Genomic DNA, 15,384 nt, shown 5'->3' on the forward strand with positions numbered 1-15,384 from the left:
CTCTTCGCCCGGCCCCGGGGCGGGGGCCGTGGAGTCGCACCAAGTGGCCTGCACCGCGCCTTCCGACAGACCCGGGCGCCGCGAGGGAGTGGGCGCCGCGAGGGGGCGGCTCGCGCCGGGAGAGCCGTCCGCCCACTGCGCGCTCGGCGCTGCCGTGGATGCGGCCACGCGCCACCCGGCCCTTCGAGTGCTTGGAGCTCGCGGCTCGACGCCAGCACGCCGCGGGCGCTCGGGGGCCACAGAATCCCAGCGCCACGGCTGCGACGATGCTCGTGACCTCCACCGCGAAGGCACCGCCACATGGCGACGCGAAGACCTCGGCGAGCCCCGGTGCCGGGCACCCGCCGGTTTCTAGCCTGATATGACTCCCGTCCGCTGCTTCCGCCCTCGCTTCGCTTTCCTTAGACTCGAAGCAGCGGAGACGGCCACAGAGCGGAGGCGCTCGCCTTGGTGGGCAAGTTTGGGCGACCCGCGCTGTGGATCGGTCGGGCTGACCGCCGCCGCCAAGCTCTCCCCGGGACGGGCGCGCTGTCCACAGCACCCACCCCCTCCAGCGGCGGAAATGTGGATAAGTACCGGGGAGGCGGAGTCGGGAGCTGACCACTCTTAAAACAGTCGGCGCTGGTACCGTGGAATGGGGGGCGAAGTGCTTGGGGGACTAAGTGCGGCCTCAGAGATGCCGGGAAAGCGGCGGTCAGCGCCCGGGCGCGGCGCGGACGCGGCCGAACCGGAGGTGTCCGCGGTGCGAGCCCCTGCCAACGCCACTCAGGCGCGGGACTGAGGGCTCATTCCGCAGCTCACTCGGGCCACTCGCAGCTCCACGGAGCCGCCTCATTCGCTCAGTTCTCCTGGAACCGGCCGGAGGAAAGTTCTCGTGACCCCCACGCCTCTCCACAGCTGCTGCGCCTTCCACGCTTTTGGCTCTGCAAGTGCCCACTTTAGTCCAGAGAGGCGCTCGGGCCGTCCGAACTATCCGCCCCACCTGGCCGTCCCTCCCCGCCCCCATCCCCGCCGCGAGGCGCTCTCCCCCGCCCCTTGCTCCCCTCCCCCAAACCACAGCCTGAGCTCGCTCCTGCGCGCGCGCTCTCTCGGGCCCAAGTGAATAGTCCTCGCGCGAGCGGGACACTGTGGTGGATGCAATTCCGCTCGCCTCCAGCCTCCAGGAGCTCCCCGGCACCAAAGGCGGCGTCCTCCCCCGAAGCAGCTGCGCTAGCACCTGGGCAGCCTGGACCCTCGTGCCCTGCCCCCGGAACCTCACGCGGGGGGCGCCCCGGGACACCCCCTGCGGGCCGGGTGGAGGAGGAAGAGGAGGAGGAAGAAGACGTGGGCAAGGACCTCCACTCTATCCAAAACACCTACCTGCGCTGCTGCCACTTATCTTTAAGGAGGAGGAGAAGAGAGCCAGGGAGAGCCATGGGGGGCTGCGAAGTCCGGGAATTTCTTTTGCAATTTGGTTTCTTCTTGCCTCTGCTGACAGCTTGGCCAGGAGACTGCAGTCACGTCTCCAACAACCAAGGTAAGGGACGGGGCGGAGAAGCAGGAGGGGCAGGGAGGTGGAGGGTGCTTTGAGAACCAGCGGCACTGGTCGCCTCCTGCAGGTAACTTCCTCTTGGGGTCAGCTTCTCCCAGGCTCGCTACATGAGGGGTTCGAGGGGGTCGAGGGTGCCCCCTTACCAGAAAGCCTGGTCTACACCGCGCGGGACTGGCGACACCAAGAGCTACCATAGCCAAGATCCCTTTTGCTTCCAAATATCTTTAAAGAATTGCGTGAGCATCGGCAGTACTTGGGTCTCACCGCTGGCGGCCGCGGGACCGCTCCCCGCTGCGCTGTCTCCACTGGAGGTCAGGCGCTGTGGCACAGACTTAATGGAGACTTCTGGCTCTTGGCGGTGGCTCATAGCAGGGTAACGCGTGCATTCCTCCACATGCCTTCTTGAAAGGCAGACTGCTCCCGCTCAACCCTGTGACCAGTTATCAGCCTTTCGCCTCTAGTAGCTCAGTGCCGCCCTCGCCCAGCCTCAGCCCTTGTACCCCGTCTGCCATCCAAGCCACCGGCTGTAGACTCGTTCTAAATCATTCCTAGACCGGATGCCCACAGATTTGCCTTGTGGTTTCTCTTTCTTGCAGGCAAGGAGTGGATAAGCATTAAGTGTGAATTTCCAAGTTGCGAATATCTTATTCAAAAGTCAAGTCACTGACAGATTTTTTGGAGGACTTTGTTTCCATGGGTAAAGTGGTAGAGGGAAAGTGAATAGTGTGTGAAAGGCGATGGACAGCACTAAGAGTATCTGAGCATTTTCTTTCCTTCTAGTCAAACAATTTTTATTAAACATACCGGATTGAATTTCTGCTGTGAGTAAAGATCTACAAAAAGATCACCTTCATGTTCTAAATACTCTTAGACTGAACACTGAACAACCATAAAAGTTTTTCAGCATGTACCTGGCTTGACGCCGTCACTGGCACTGTGATGACCACCAATATGTCACCTGTTATAGCACGCTGTTTTAAATACTTCAAATATAAAACTGTGTGTGGTCAGTTACAGTTACCATTTAACATATAAGGAGTATGTTGCAGGGTCTCAAAATAATTTGCAGCTATAAAAATGGAGGTCACATGGCTTGAAAGTGTGCACTTTTTGTCTGAGGGAGAGAATGTTAAGAGAAGGCAAGTAAACACAGCCTTTTTTGGTCATAAACATATGACCATTTTATTTAGAAATGTAAGTATTCAGAATCAATATTTAGCTCTCATATAGACAATTGTTACTTTTGGCATGTTTTTCTAATTATTACTGTTTTTGTTGTTTTATTTTGCCTGACAGAGTGCACTAACAAATTGATAGGTGATTTTGGTAACCAGATATAACCCTCATGACTTTGAAGATTTATCACCTAGTAAGTGCTAGTTATAGTGGCACACTCTGCTGTGATGGTGTATACCTTTACACCACATCCCTCATTTGTTTTCAAGGACTGTTGGTACTAAATATCAAAGAAGTAGTTACCTTACCTCTTTGAAAATAGTAGATTGTTAAAAATATGTAATTATTTACTTGACCTTTTTTATTTTAAGGGGAGAAAACAATTTTTAATAATTGGAAAGTCAGACATTTATATTGTACTTTATAATAGTATCTAGGCATACTAAAGAAGTTTATTAGAAGTTTTCAACAATTTTCCTAAAACAACATTTATTTAAGTACCTGTGATACATCAGTAACCAACCTAGGCCCTGGAGATAGTAACATAAATAAAACATACCTGAATCTCAAAATGACTATAGTGCCATTCTACCAAAATATGTCCTGTTAAAATATGGCCTTTCAGATATTCACATTAAATTTAAGTGTATAGTGATATTTATTAACCTCTTATGATAATTTTTATTTGCTTCTCTGTTGACTTCCTCATACTATTTTAAAAGGTTTTATATAAATATATGCCAACCATATTTAATTTGTTTTTATTAATTAGCTTAACTTAGTGAGTATTCCCTAGTTTTCCTATCAGTTAAATAGGAGCATTATACATTATCTACTAAAACTCTTATTTTGAATTTGTATTAATACATTAAATACACAGGCTGTGAATAGGAATACACTTGGGTAAGATGGTAGGTAAAGATTAAATTGGGTAGAATTTGACATAGTTCTTCAAAAGAAGATATAGGAAAAGTGTGATCAGACTTTTTCATCAAACACAAATGACTGTTTATAAAATGCTTTTAACTGCCTAAAATCATAGTGATCAGAAATTTTTTCCTGATAAAATTGAGATAACGCCCAAATACTGAATTATTATACTAATGGATAATGAATGCCAACTTTCTAAATGTTACTCTAATGAACATTTTAGAGATTTAAAAAAATTTTTAGTTTCATAAATAGATAACAAATAAAAATATCTCATCAATTTTTAAACATGGGAAACAAGACACTATAGAATTATCATGTATACAATATAGAAAAATTAATGTAAAATATGTTACTTTTCATACACATAAAATAAATATTGCTAATATTATTTGTGTTTAGTTTAGAGAACTTTTTATTTTCCTAGTAATTTTTTCACTTTAAGGACTAAGGGAATTAATGTTTTGTTTTTGAAATGTTATTTTATAGAAGGTAAAATTCCATTTTTATATAACTTTCCTTGATTAGGAAACATAACTTCTTGATTAGGGACATTTACAAAGTAAAATTTGAATGCTATGTATCTATTTTTATGAAATTTTATAAAAATACCTTATGGCCAAAAAGAATGGATTCACCTCCCCCCAATCCAACTGCCTATTTTCTGTATGTAAGCAAGATAAAACGATGACAATGACAAAAAAGTGAACTACTTCATTATTTGAACATGGTACTAAGAGTAACTTGCATATAGAGAGGATCTCTTATCTTTTAACTGACTGTGAAGCTATGCACTGTAAAGACAAAATAAATCAATTTGACTCTCTCTTTCTATTACACAAACCTCCTTGAATTGATCAGAAAGTAAAGGTGCTTCCTAGATCACTTTATCTGATAAAGTAAGTGAAAACATGAATTGTGTTCAAATCTTTCTCATATTCCATAGATTTTCCCTATATTTAAAACCACAGTATTAGGTGTTGGTAATTTTTATTTAAAACACCATTTTATCTTCTCAAGATATATAACTTTTCATTTCTACACTATACACATAGGTGAATAAATGAATAAAACACCATCTTGCTTCACGTATAAGTTAACCATGTAATGTATATTAATTACAGTAGCTAGTAGCCACCAGGGGTCAATTTATTCAAAGATTACAGCAAATAGTACTTTATGACCTAAATGAGTTGATGCATCTCTCAGGGTGTGGCTCATTTTAAAAAATAATGCAATAGCATACTCAACTAATTAAGTCAAAATATTGTATGGATACAAGAGTAGTCAACTTATTTTACTACCAATATTGTGTGAATCAATTTCCTCCCCATGCAATTCAATGACAAATAAAATACACAAGCAAAACAATAATGTTGGTTTCACTGAATTTATTAATTTGAGTGAATTGACTGCAAAATCCACTGAATTGTAGGTGAATACGTGTAAACATATCTAAGCAGAAAAATAATTGATTAACCAAATTCATGGGCTAAAATTAGTTGAACTTCTGTAAGTATTGTTCACAAACTGTAAGATTGAATAGTATTCTTATATTTATAGAAATGGAGAAATTGGGATTTTTATTAGACTATCTAAAAATGAACTTTAAGTATTTAAAATATTAAAAGTTTTGTTAAATTAGGAAAATTGGATTATTTACAGAGAATATTTTTGAAAGACTCTTCAGTGAGATAAAATTAGTTTTCAGGGATAAACTATTCATAGTTGTAAAAATGCAAGAGATTGTTATCACATGCCTTCTTATTAGATATAAGTATAAATACAACTTAGAATATAATTTATTGTACATTTGCAAAATGAAGTAAGTCATTGTATAATTAGTCTTTCTTTATGATTATCACCCAAAGTAGAAAGATAAAATATTATTTTATGCAGATCCAGCAGTGACTACATGTTGTTTGTTCTGGGTTTGGGATAAGACTATAACTAAAAACTTTTTCTTGTACAAAAATTATACTATGTTCATAATTTAATAATCCATTATTCAATCCAGATGTAACTTAGAAGAATATAGTAAAAGCTAATGTAGTGTACATGAATAAAACCCTTTTATATGAATTCTCTAAGAAGAAAAATATATGTTCAGTAGTACAAGAGAAATTAGATTCAATTACATCTTTTTACTTTTGTGTTACTTTTATATTACAGATAAATGTTAGAAAAATATTTGAGTTGAAAGCCTTTCCTTTTAGTATGTTTCTTCATTAATCATTTCTAGTATAAACTACTTAAGTACAAAAAGGCATCATAGATTTCCTGTATTTTCCTCTAACAGCCCTCTTTCCCTATTAGACAATCTCAATATCCATCCCTCACATATACAAATATTTCTGATTATATGCTCCATTTGTCCCAAATGGTTAAATAGATCCTACTTTACACTTTACCTCAACCAAATGCAAACAGTAATGCAAATTTCTTCAGTGTACCCTTGACTCAACATTTCTTGGAGATTAATATACATAGTTTATTGATAAAATGAGGTTAACTTTGCCCATTGTACATTGTTAATCATGTAATCAAATGAAACTCATACAGAGGATTAAATTGCTTGCACATTTACATCTTTCTATTCAACTTACAATTTCATTATACTGACATTATTCTTTAAAAAATTGAAAATGTATTACTTCTGCTCTTACCTTATTTTATTGAGTATTGTTTTCTTGAATCTAAAATTTAGATGATGGATAAAATAAGATAACCAAGGCAGACATGTTGTATACTCTCATGGAATTTGGGTAAGGAAATAAAACAATAAAGGTTTTAGGAATTCTATGAAAGAAGCAACAAATGCATAGAGAGAGAGAACGATAAGAGAGACATGCTATTTTAGATGGGGCAGTTGGAAAGGCTTGTCTGTGGAGGAGACATTTAAGCCTCATTCTTAGGGATTAAAAAAACCTAATTTGATAAGAGTGGGAGAAAGTGCATTATAGGTATTGGGAACTGCCTGCACAATGGTCTTGAAAAGAAAGGAGCATGACACATTTGAAAAACTGAGTCCAGTGTGACTGGAATAAACTTATTGAGCAAGGAGAGTTGAAGAAAGCGAGGTCTGAAAGATTATCAGGAACCAGATTCTACAGAGTAGAAAAAGATCCATGGTTAAGGAGCTCAGTTTTTATATTATTTCAGGTAAAACATGAAGTTATTGGAAGATTTTTACCAACTAAGTAAAATGAACCAATTTATAATTTAGGAGTACTATGGCTAGTGAGCAAAGAGCCAATTGAAAGATGGCAAGAGTATAATTTGTTGCAGTTGTCCAGGAGAAGGGTTATGATGGCTTGGCCTAGAGTGGTGGCAGTGGAGATGCAGAGAAGATAAATTTGAGATAAATTCTGGAGGTGGAATTTATGGGACCATCTTATGCTTACAGAGAAATAAATGCAAAAGGCCCCAATGAATTTTCTATTCCTCTTAGGTGATCTTGATATATAAATACTGATAATTGCAAGAGAGAGAGGGAGGGGATAGTGTAGAGCAAAAATACATAACAAGGATGAGATGCCCATTTTCCACTTTATTCAGTTCAAACTGACTATAATTTAAAACAATTTTAATAGGACAATCTTGCTATTTCTAAGCATTGGACATAATGTAAACTCATATTGGATCAACAAATAAAGCTTGGTGCATTTATGACATAATAACTTTCCATATGTACTTATTTTTTGTCAGAGTGATGATGGGTCAAGTAGGTAGGAAAATCTTCACAAGGCAAGATACTCAGCCAAACAGAGCCTAGTTTTTAGCCAGTAGCAAAATTTGAGGGCTTGGCATATGTACCAGTTTTATTCATTTCTGTTAGGATCAAATTACTGTTATTGGAGATCAAAATTCAAAGTGAAACTTGTTCAAAATAGATGTTTTCATATATTTGCCATTATGCTTCTCTATTTTGTTTAAATGAACAAAAATAAATCTTCAGTAAGACCTAGAAAATGAAATTTTAATATATGATATTCTTGGAGACAGAATATATGATATTTGGGACAGGGATAAGGGAAGAGCTGTTACTCTTTTAACTAAACAGTAAATTTCATGCAAATTAAAATTTTCTCTGACCAATTAATTACCCATTATTTTAGTTGCTTTTAAATAATACTATATGAAAATAGTTGTTAAATATAAACATAAAAATTTCTACCTTAAACAACATTCTTGTATTCTTAGTATGTATTTAGAAAATTCATATTCTGTAGACACTTCATTTAAACATTTCTAAATAGGTTGAAATATATACTTAAATGTGGTAAATCTTACATTCTAAATTTTATTGCTTTAGAGTGTTCTGCAAAATACTATTTTATAGTTATTCCATTTTAATAAACAATATGACTTCTTATGGGATATAGTTTCAGTTTTCAATTATAAATACTCTAAAACTATAGGATTCATTTTTTAAACAGATAGCAATTAAAGGCTTGCTATATGTAGGCAGTGTACTTGCGATATATAAAAGTTCAAGGAGTACTTTCCCTCCAAGAACATAAGATCCTGTGAAGAGTTTCCAGTCTGTTTCCAGATCTGGCAGGAAAATTTGTTTTTCTCAAAGCTGAATTTATAATCAAGTAGAAAGGCTTTAAAAACATATTTGTTATATGATAATATATACCAATATTAATTAACCCTCATAAAATATGTACTGTTTATTTGGAAATAGTATCTCTTATTTAATTTTATCTCGATGTTAAGAAAATAAGTCACTCAGCAACCACATACTAAGCGAGATATTGATGCTGCATGAAGACTGTCATTCACAGTATCTGCTCTCTAGGATCTCAGTTTGCTCTGTTGAAGTTGCATACTTTTAAGTAATTGATATTTACTTTTCATTTACTTACTTGATTTTTATAAGATGAGGAATTTTAAAGTAAATGAGATTGCATGGGAGAAAGGAAAGGGAGTAAAGAATTGCTGTCTATATTTTTATATGTTTTATTTGTAAATTGCTTCACAAGAATCTTCTAATATTATTTTATGGATCAATAAATGTTCTATCTATATACATGAAGATGTATAAATATGCAGTTTGCAAACATATTCATGTGTACAAAAATAGTTTGCAAAATTATTGGATTTCCGTGGACTGACATGTGAGTTGAGCTTTTATTCAAAATATACTAGACTGGCCTATTCTGTCATGTTTATTTTTGTATGTTAATTATTAAAAACTGTATTTTATGTTGAAGATGTTAAGTTTTCAATTTAAAATAGCAGCAACCATATGTTTTAAATGAGCTTTGAGGAAATAATTGAGATGGAAGTGTGAGTTTTCAAGTCCATGTCCTGAATAATGTGTTCAGCTACTTTTCCAGGACACTGTTGAGTCCTCAAGCTTTTGGTCTATTTGATGACCTGTACTTGGTGGATATAATTGAAAACTCATTGCTCTTACTCCTGTTTCATTTTGTAAGTTCAGGTATAAAAGTGATACTCTTTGATTGTAGGAAATATGAGGTGACATCGCCCTAGAAAATGGATGTCAAGGAGATAAAAATACATAAAATATTATTTTACTCATATAATGTTAGGTATATTTGTGGATATCTGGATCTAATAAAAAGTGAGGACTATACATAAATGCTTGTATATATAATTTATGTGAATTTACTAATAACAGTAGTATGTGTTCTTTCACGTGACTGTACTATATTATGGTACTTGTATTTTGTGGTGCGTGAACATTGCAAAGGGAAACACATTCTTAGGTAATACATAAAGTATAACATCTAGAATAATGAAAAGCATTTGCTTTTAATATAAAAAATATCCATTATTTTAAAAAATACATAGAAATTTACCTACGTATGATAATTATAATTAGGTATATTTTAAACAAGTTAATAAAGAGAAATATTTTGTGTACTAGGAAATAAAAAGGCATTGTGTTAATGAGTAGTCCAATTAAGAATTATCTAAGAATAATTGAAATGATTGCCCACAAATTTGAGTTGAATTATGTCTTAATGGCACCTTAATTTTTACTTTTGAAGAAAGCCATATTGTTCTTTATATTGCTATTACTCTTTAATTCAATATTGCTAAATGTAACTGAAATTAAATATGTAATTAGGAAATTCAATTATGTGGAGACAGTAAATAAGTTTTTCCAATAATTTATATCTCACACAATTGAAATTAATTTTTTTTTTTTTTTTTTTTTGAGACAGAGTCTCGCTTTGTTGTCCAGGCTAGAGTGAGTGCCGTGGCGTCAGCCTAGCTCACAGCAACCTCAAACTCCTGGGCTCGAGTGATCCTTCTGCCTTAGCCTCCCGAGTAGCTGGGACTACAGGCATGCGCCACCATGCCCGGCTAATTTTTTTAATATATATATCAGTTGGCCAATTAATTTCTTTCTATTTATAGTAGAGACGGGGTCTCGCTCTTGCTCAGGCTGGTTTTTCTGAACTCCTGACCTTGAGCAATCCGCCCGCCTCGGCCTCCCAAGAGCTAGGATTACAGGCGTGAGCCACAGTGCCTGGCCTGAAATTAATTTTTAAATATAATGCAGTAGCTAAGTATCTATAAACATATCAAAGATTAAAGAAAAATAGAGGTAGGAAAAAAGCTGAATCATGGCATTATTTTTAAAATGAGCCTATTGGTTAAGGATGATTCCTGGTTATATATGTTGAATAATAGGTCTATGTACCGTAATCTCTGCAAGTATAGAAATGTTCACTGATGACACATAATCGTAGCTAAACATTTTTTTAAACATTGAAAATTCTTTCCACTTTTCCTCTGGAGTTAAAGTATACTTAAATAATATTTATCTTGTGAATGCAAGTGTAAATAACTAGTAGTTGACATTAAATGTGATGAGAAATAGCTGAGTGAACAGATTCCATTGGACAAAATCATAAGAATTGTATCCATTTTTAAAATAAAATGAAATCTATGTATTGGTCCACTTGTTAGCAATTAGCATAAACCCTCAACAAAAAAATGAAGACTAGAATATCCAGAAAATTTTAGAATACTAGAACATTTAATAAAGTTCACTGTCACCTTTGTTATTTTATATGATCAATTTAATGAGGGAATGGTTCAGAAAGAGATCTTAATTTTTATCTAGAAAGAAATAGAAAAACTTTAGAAGTGCATGCTATTGGTATAACATCTTGTTTAACATGGTTTAAAAATAAGTGCATATTAACATGTTCCAATTTATTGTTACTTTTATGATGCTATATCACAGCAAAAAGGTACTTATAGTACAATAACTTATTGTCTTATAGTCTTATAGTATAATAACTACACTTTATAGATTAGAAAAAATATAGTTCACCCAAGTTATTAAAATAACAGTCTGCTAGTTTGTTTAATAAAAATTACACATGTATGAATCTTTATACTAGTCAATAGTTTATAGCCAGAAATCTGTTTGTGGATGCAATGTTTTTTTAGATTTTTCAAGAACCCTATTAACCAGAAATGTGGAATTCAAATTTAAGAATTTATTTTAAAGGCTAGTATTCTAAGTTCTAATAGGTTTATTAAAGCTAAGTTATATATTTTTTTCTAAAAATGCTACAAAGCCTTTAAATCAGATAAAATGTTTGATGTGTTTGCATTATAAGATTTGCAAATACTTCTTCATTGCAATGTATCTATAGTTACCTTTGGGAGTTTTGTTTGTTAAGTTTTATTTTTATTCCTCAGGTATAAAAACTTCAGTTTTTAATCCCTATGCTTTACTCATAAATATTATTCTAGAATTCTCAAACTAGTTATACAATAAGAATATACTCATCTAAATTTTAAATTAAATATTTTGGTACCTACTATTAATATGTTTCTTCACTGTGCTAGGCACAGGAAGTACAAAGATAAGTTACTGCCCCAACTTCTGAGAGCTTAAGGTTTAGCTAATGAGCCTGTTTATATGTCACTAAATAATTAAAACATTAATTTATAATATATATCAAACTATTATGTATTTAGCTGCTCTATAGATAAGTTTCCATTTATGAATTGTTGTTTACAGAGATGAAAAGTACTATTTTCAGGATCTAGGAATTAATATATGGAGATACTAAGTATATACTCATTCAATATATTGTTTATAATCTTATGTTAACTATGACTTTGTGTGACTCCTGGAAATGAAATAAGATCTTCCACACCCTGCCAAAGGATTATATAATATAACTATTATAAAATTGAGGAGATGTGCCTGAAATTAAAATATAATATAGAAAATATAAAGTGAAGGGAAATAATATAAATTTTACAAACAAATAAGCTTGATAACTTGAAAAACTTGAGTTATACTTGGGAAATAAATTGACCTCATAATTTATAATCATGATTACATGAAAATAGAGAATTATGATGAGTGACTCCTCAAGACTACCATTTTTAAGTAACTTTGAATTAGTTTTTCTGCATTTAAAGATTAAAACTTATTCTGCATATAAAGATAAAAATAAATATTCAAGTGAATGATGTTTTACATTAAGCATAGAACATGTAAGTGGTATCACTTTGCTTTTTCAATAAAAACTTTATCTTACTCTTTAAAAATATTTAATGATAGAATACCTTCAAAAATAACACAAATCTAAATTTTAATAGATTCTTTGTAGCTTTATCTGTTAACTGTTTTACTTTTAGATGAATACAAAATTGATAATATATGTTTATATTATAAACTATTTAATATATTAATATGTTATTATATGCTATTTAAAATGTTTCTTCAATGCCTGGAGTTACTTTCCATCTCCTATCATGTCAAACTTTTGTTTTATTGTAATTTTTCTCTTTCCTAACTATATTAAATATTTGTTTTTAGCAGTGTTTCAGAACTTTGAAATTTCTGGTATTCTTTAATATTTATCTTTAGAAATTAGTTAAATTACTCTTTGATAGAGCCTGTATTTTTATATTTGAGAAGCACATAGAGGTAGAAATTGCTGCCAGAACTTGGTATTTTTAAACAGAGAAAAATCAATAGCAGATTACCCATGATTAGCTGTTGACATTTAATTTGTACATTCAGAATGTCAAAAAGCAGTGAAAGCTATCAATGTAGTTTCTATATTATAATAATACTCCTATTTTAAAATCCAGCATTTTATGATCCTCCATATAAATAATACAGTTTGGAAATAATTTCCAAAATCATTATAGATCTTGATAAAACTTGTATATTTTAAATAATTAGTTGAAAAAAATTATAAATATGATAAAGCTAATGATTATTCATCACTTTGCATGCATCTTGTTTTGTTATGATGATACCTAAGTGCAAGCATTATTTCTAAATTATGAGAATGCATATTTTCATAAGGTTATATTCATATATTTTCCTCCTTTAATCATTATACAATATTATGAATATGGGTATTTATTGCTATGTCATAAAAGTTATTTTAATTCTATGCCAGAATAAACATCATAAGTCTTTAAAGTATTTTGTGATAGTAGATTATTTACTAAGGCTGTCAGAATCTGATGTAAACCAGACATTATGGAAATGGAGATATTTTCAGAGTTTTCATACCTTAATTCTAAAAGATTATGATTTTTATATACAGCTCACAACATACACACAACACTCACTGTGATACGCATCCCATTGTCCATATGCACCACTAGCTGGGTTGGAGGTTCTGCTTTTGATACTGCGGCAGAATCCAGGAGTCTTGAATGGTACATGTAAAACTAAGAAAAAAACACCGGTCCTATATTTAATTTATTTGTCAATGATCTATTTATTGTCCAAGTCCAAGATTATCCTAGTCAATGCAGTTGCTCTCAACTTCTGTTTTAAAATATAAACTTGTTGTATGCAAAGATAGGAAATATTTTATGTGAGTTTGCTATTTTTCATTGATCTCTGTTAGCTGTTCTTAATTTGGAATGATCAAAGTTTATGCTTTTGTTAGGTCTAAGTTCTTTATATACTACTTGCATTACCTAAGTTGCCTTTAAATTGTGTTTATTATAATTTCAAAACCAAGATGGGCTTCAGCCATCAATTTTTTTCATTTGTCACTATCCCTTTTGAGGTTTGCTTCTGAAGATTCATGCACACTATGATCAGCAGACAACTGTGAAATAAAGTACTTGTTTACCAATCACTGTATAAGTACTTTATATACTAGTGATAACCTCCCTGATAAAAGGTCACTTGTGGAATTACAACTAATGGAATTTACTCTAAAGTGAGGTTACTTACCTTCCAATTTAAACCTAAATCAACCCAAATCCACTTAGCTAATATCCATATGAACAGGAATGGCTGACATCTGTTTAGTTTTAGGTGGACGAGAGAGGAGGGAGGAGAAAGGTAGGCTCAGGTCTCGGAGGGGCATTTACTACACTGAATGAGGCTGGCCCAAACGCAGGTGCATCTGGCTTTACTGCAGATGTGAAATGATCATGTAGCCCCAAACACATAGTTTTCTCATATTGTCCAGATCTAAGAAACTTCTCCTTAAGTGGAAAAAGCTAGAAAGCAGTTGAAAGAGAGTTGACAATGTAAGAACTTAGGATGACTCTTTATGTGAAAGGAAGTAAGTTTCCTTTACCAGCTTGCATTCCTCAACATTTAATATTTTAGGAGGAGTTTACAATTTTATGGAGTGATGTGTATTTATCAGTTAATTTTCTGAGTCATTAAAAATGTGTAGAGAACCTTTTCCCATCCCATTTAACTGTATTTTCTATATACGTGGTGGCTTCAGGTTAATATATCATGCCTCAGAGGATGCCTTGATGGCAAACATTTCTTTTGAAGATATAAAGTGTTCTAGAAAGCAATTAAGCAGAATGTTGAAAAATGTTCATACACTTGAATCCATTAATTCCACTTTTATGAATTTAAATTCAAGAGAAATGACGAGGAAAAGACAGGTGAAGATTTATATACAAGGATTTTCATCTCAGCCTTATTTATAAAACTGGAGAATTGAAATCAAAGTAAATGCCTCAAAATAGGAAAATAATTTTACAAAGATAACTTCCTTTATTAGAAAAAATTTCTTAAATGAGGGAATGGGCATCAACAGGAGTACCAAATTCCTCTGTGTGACAAGTGGATAAATTTGTTTTGCTACCGAGAGAGAACATCAGAGAGGTGACCGGAGAGCAAGGATATATGGCTGGGAAGAGTAACAGTCTGATGGGGGTTCAGGGACTACTTTAGAGAGGCCATGAAGACAATTTAAAATGAGGATTATTGTTCTTATTGTCCCATTTGAGATCGTTTTTTGTGGATAGGATGTTAACTCCCCCCCTCCCCCCCACCATTTTCACTTTGAAATTTCATCAGTCTGTTATAATCTGGAAAAATAAGAACCTAAAAAATAGGAAAAAATTCTCTGAGGAAAAAAGATAGATTGATCATCTGCCCCATCCCCAAAGAAAAAGAAAAGAAAAAAAGAAAAATTCCCGAAGCTATCAGGGCTTACCTAAGTGGGGTTCTACAAAAACTCTTCCCTCTTACTTGTACATAGATTGTTCAGAGCAGCAGCTGGATCAGGAATTCTTTTCCCACCTCATACTAAAATGAATTCCTTATCTTGTCAGAGGAAATAACATGGATCTACTAACATGACAGCATACCCACAGAAAATTACAGAGGGTAAAGAAATGAAAAAAAATAAAAAAGGAAACCATATGTCCACTATGTATGCTAATTATCTTATTAAACCCAGGTCAAATATATCAGAGGTGGATTTTAGGGATAATAAAAGTAGTAA

At 35.0% G+C, this 15,384-nt stretch overlaps 1 protein-coding gene across 7 annotated transcripts in view; it reads left to right on the forward strand.

The window, feature by feature from the left end:
• Positions 1-207: 207 nt before the first annotated feature.
• Positions 208-15,384, forward strand: part of EPHA6 (EPH receptor A6) — an 881,667-nt gene continuing 866,490 nt past the window's right edge. For 2 of the 7 annotated variants that reach the window (XM_076001069.1, XM_076001078.1), the window contains exon 1: positions 208-1,516. In XM_076001069.1, coding sequence (XP_075857184.1) covers positions 1,135-1,516 — 382 coding nt within the window. In that variant the 5' untranslated portion in view covers positions 208-1,134. The remainder of the gene's footprint in view (positions 1,517-15,384) is intronic. The other 5 variants (XM_076001073.1, XM_076001091.1, XR_012918632.1 and 2 more) reach the window with 4 other exon arrangements.

This window comes from Microcebus murinus, chromosome 1 (genome assembly GCF_040939455.1).
Source record: "Microcebus murinus isolate Inina chromosome 1, M.murinus_Inina_mat1.0, whole genome shotgun sequence".
Taxonomy (NCBI): domain Eukaryota; kingdom Metazoa; phylum Chordata; class Mammalia; order Primates; family Cheirogaleidae; genus Microcebus; species Microcebus murinus.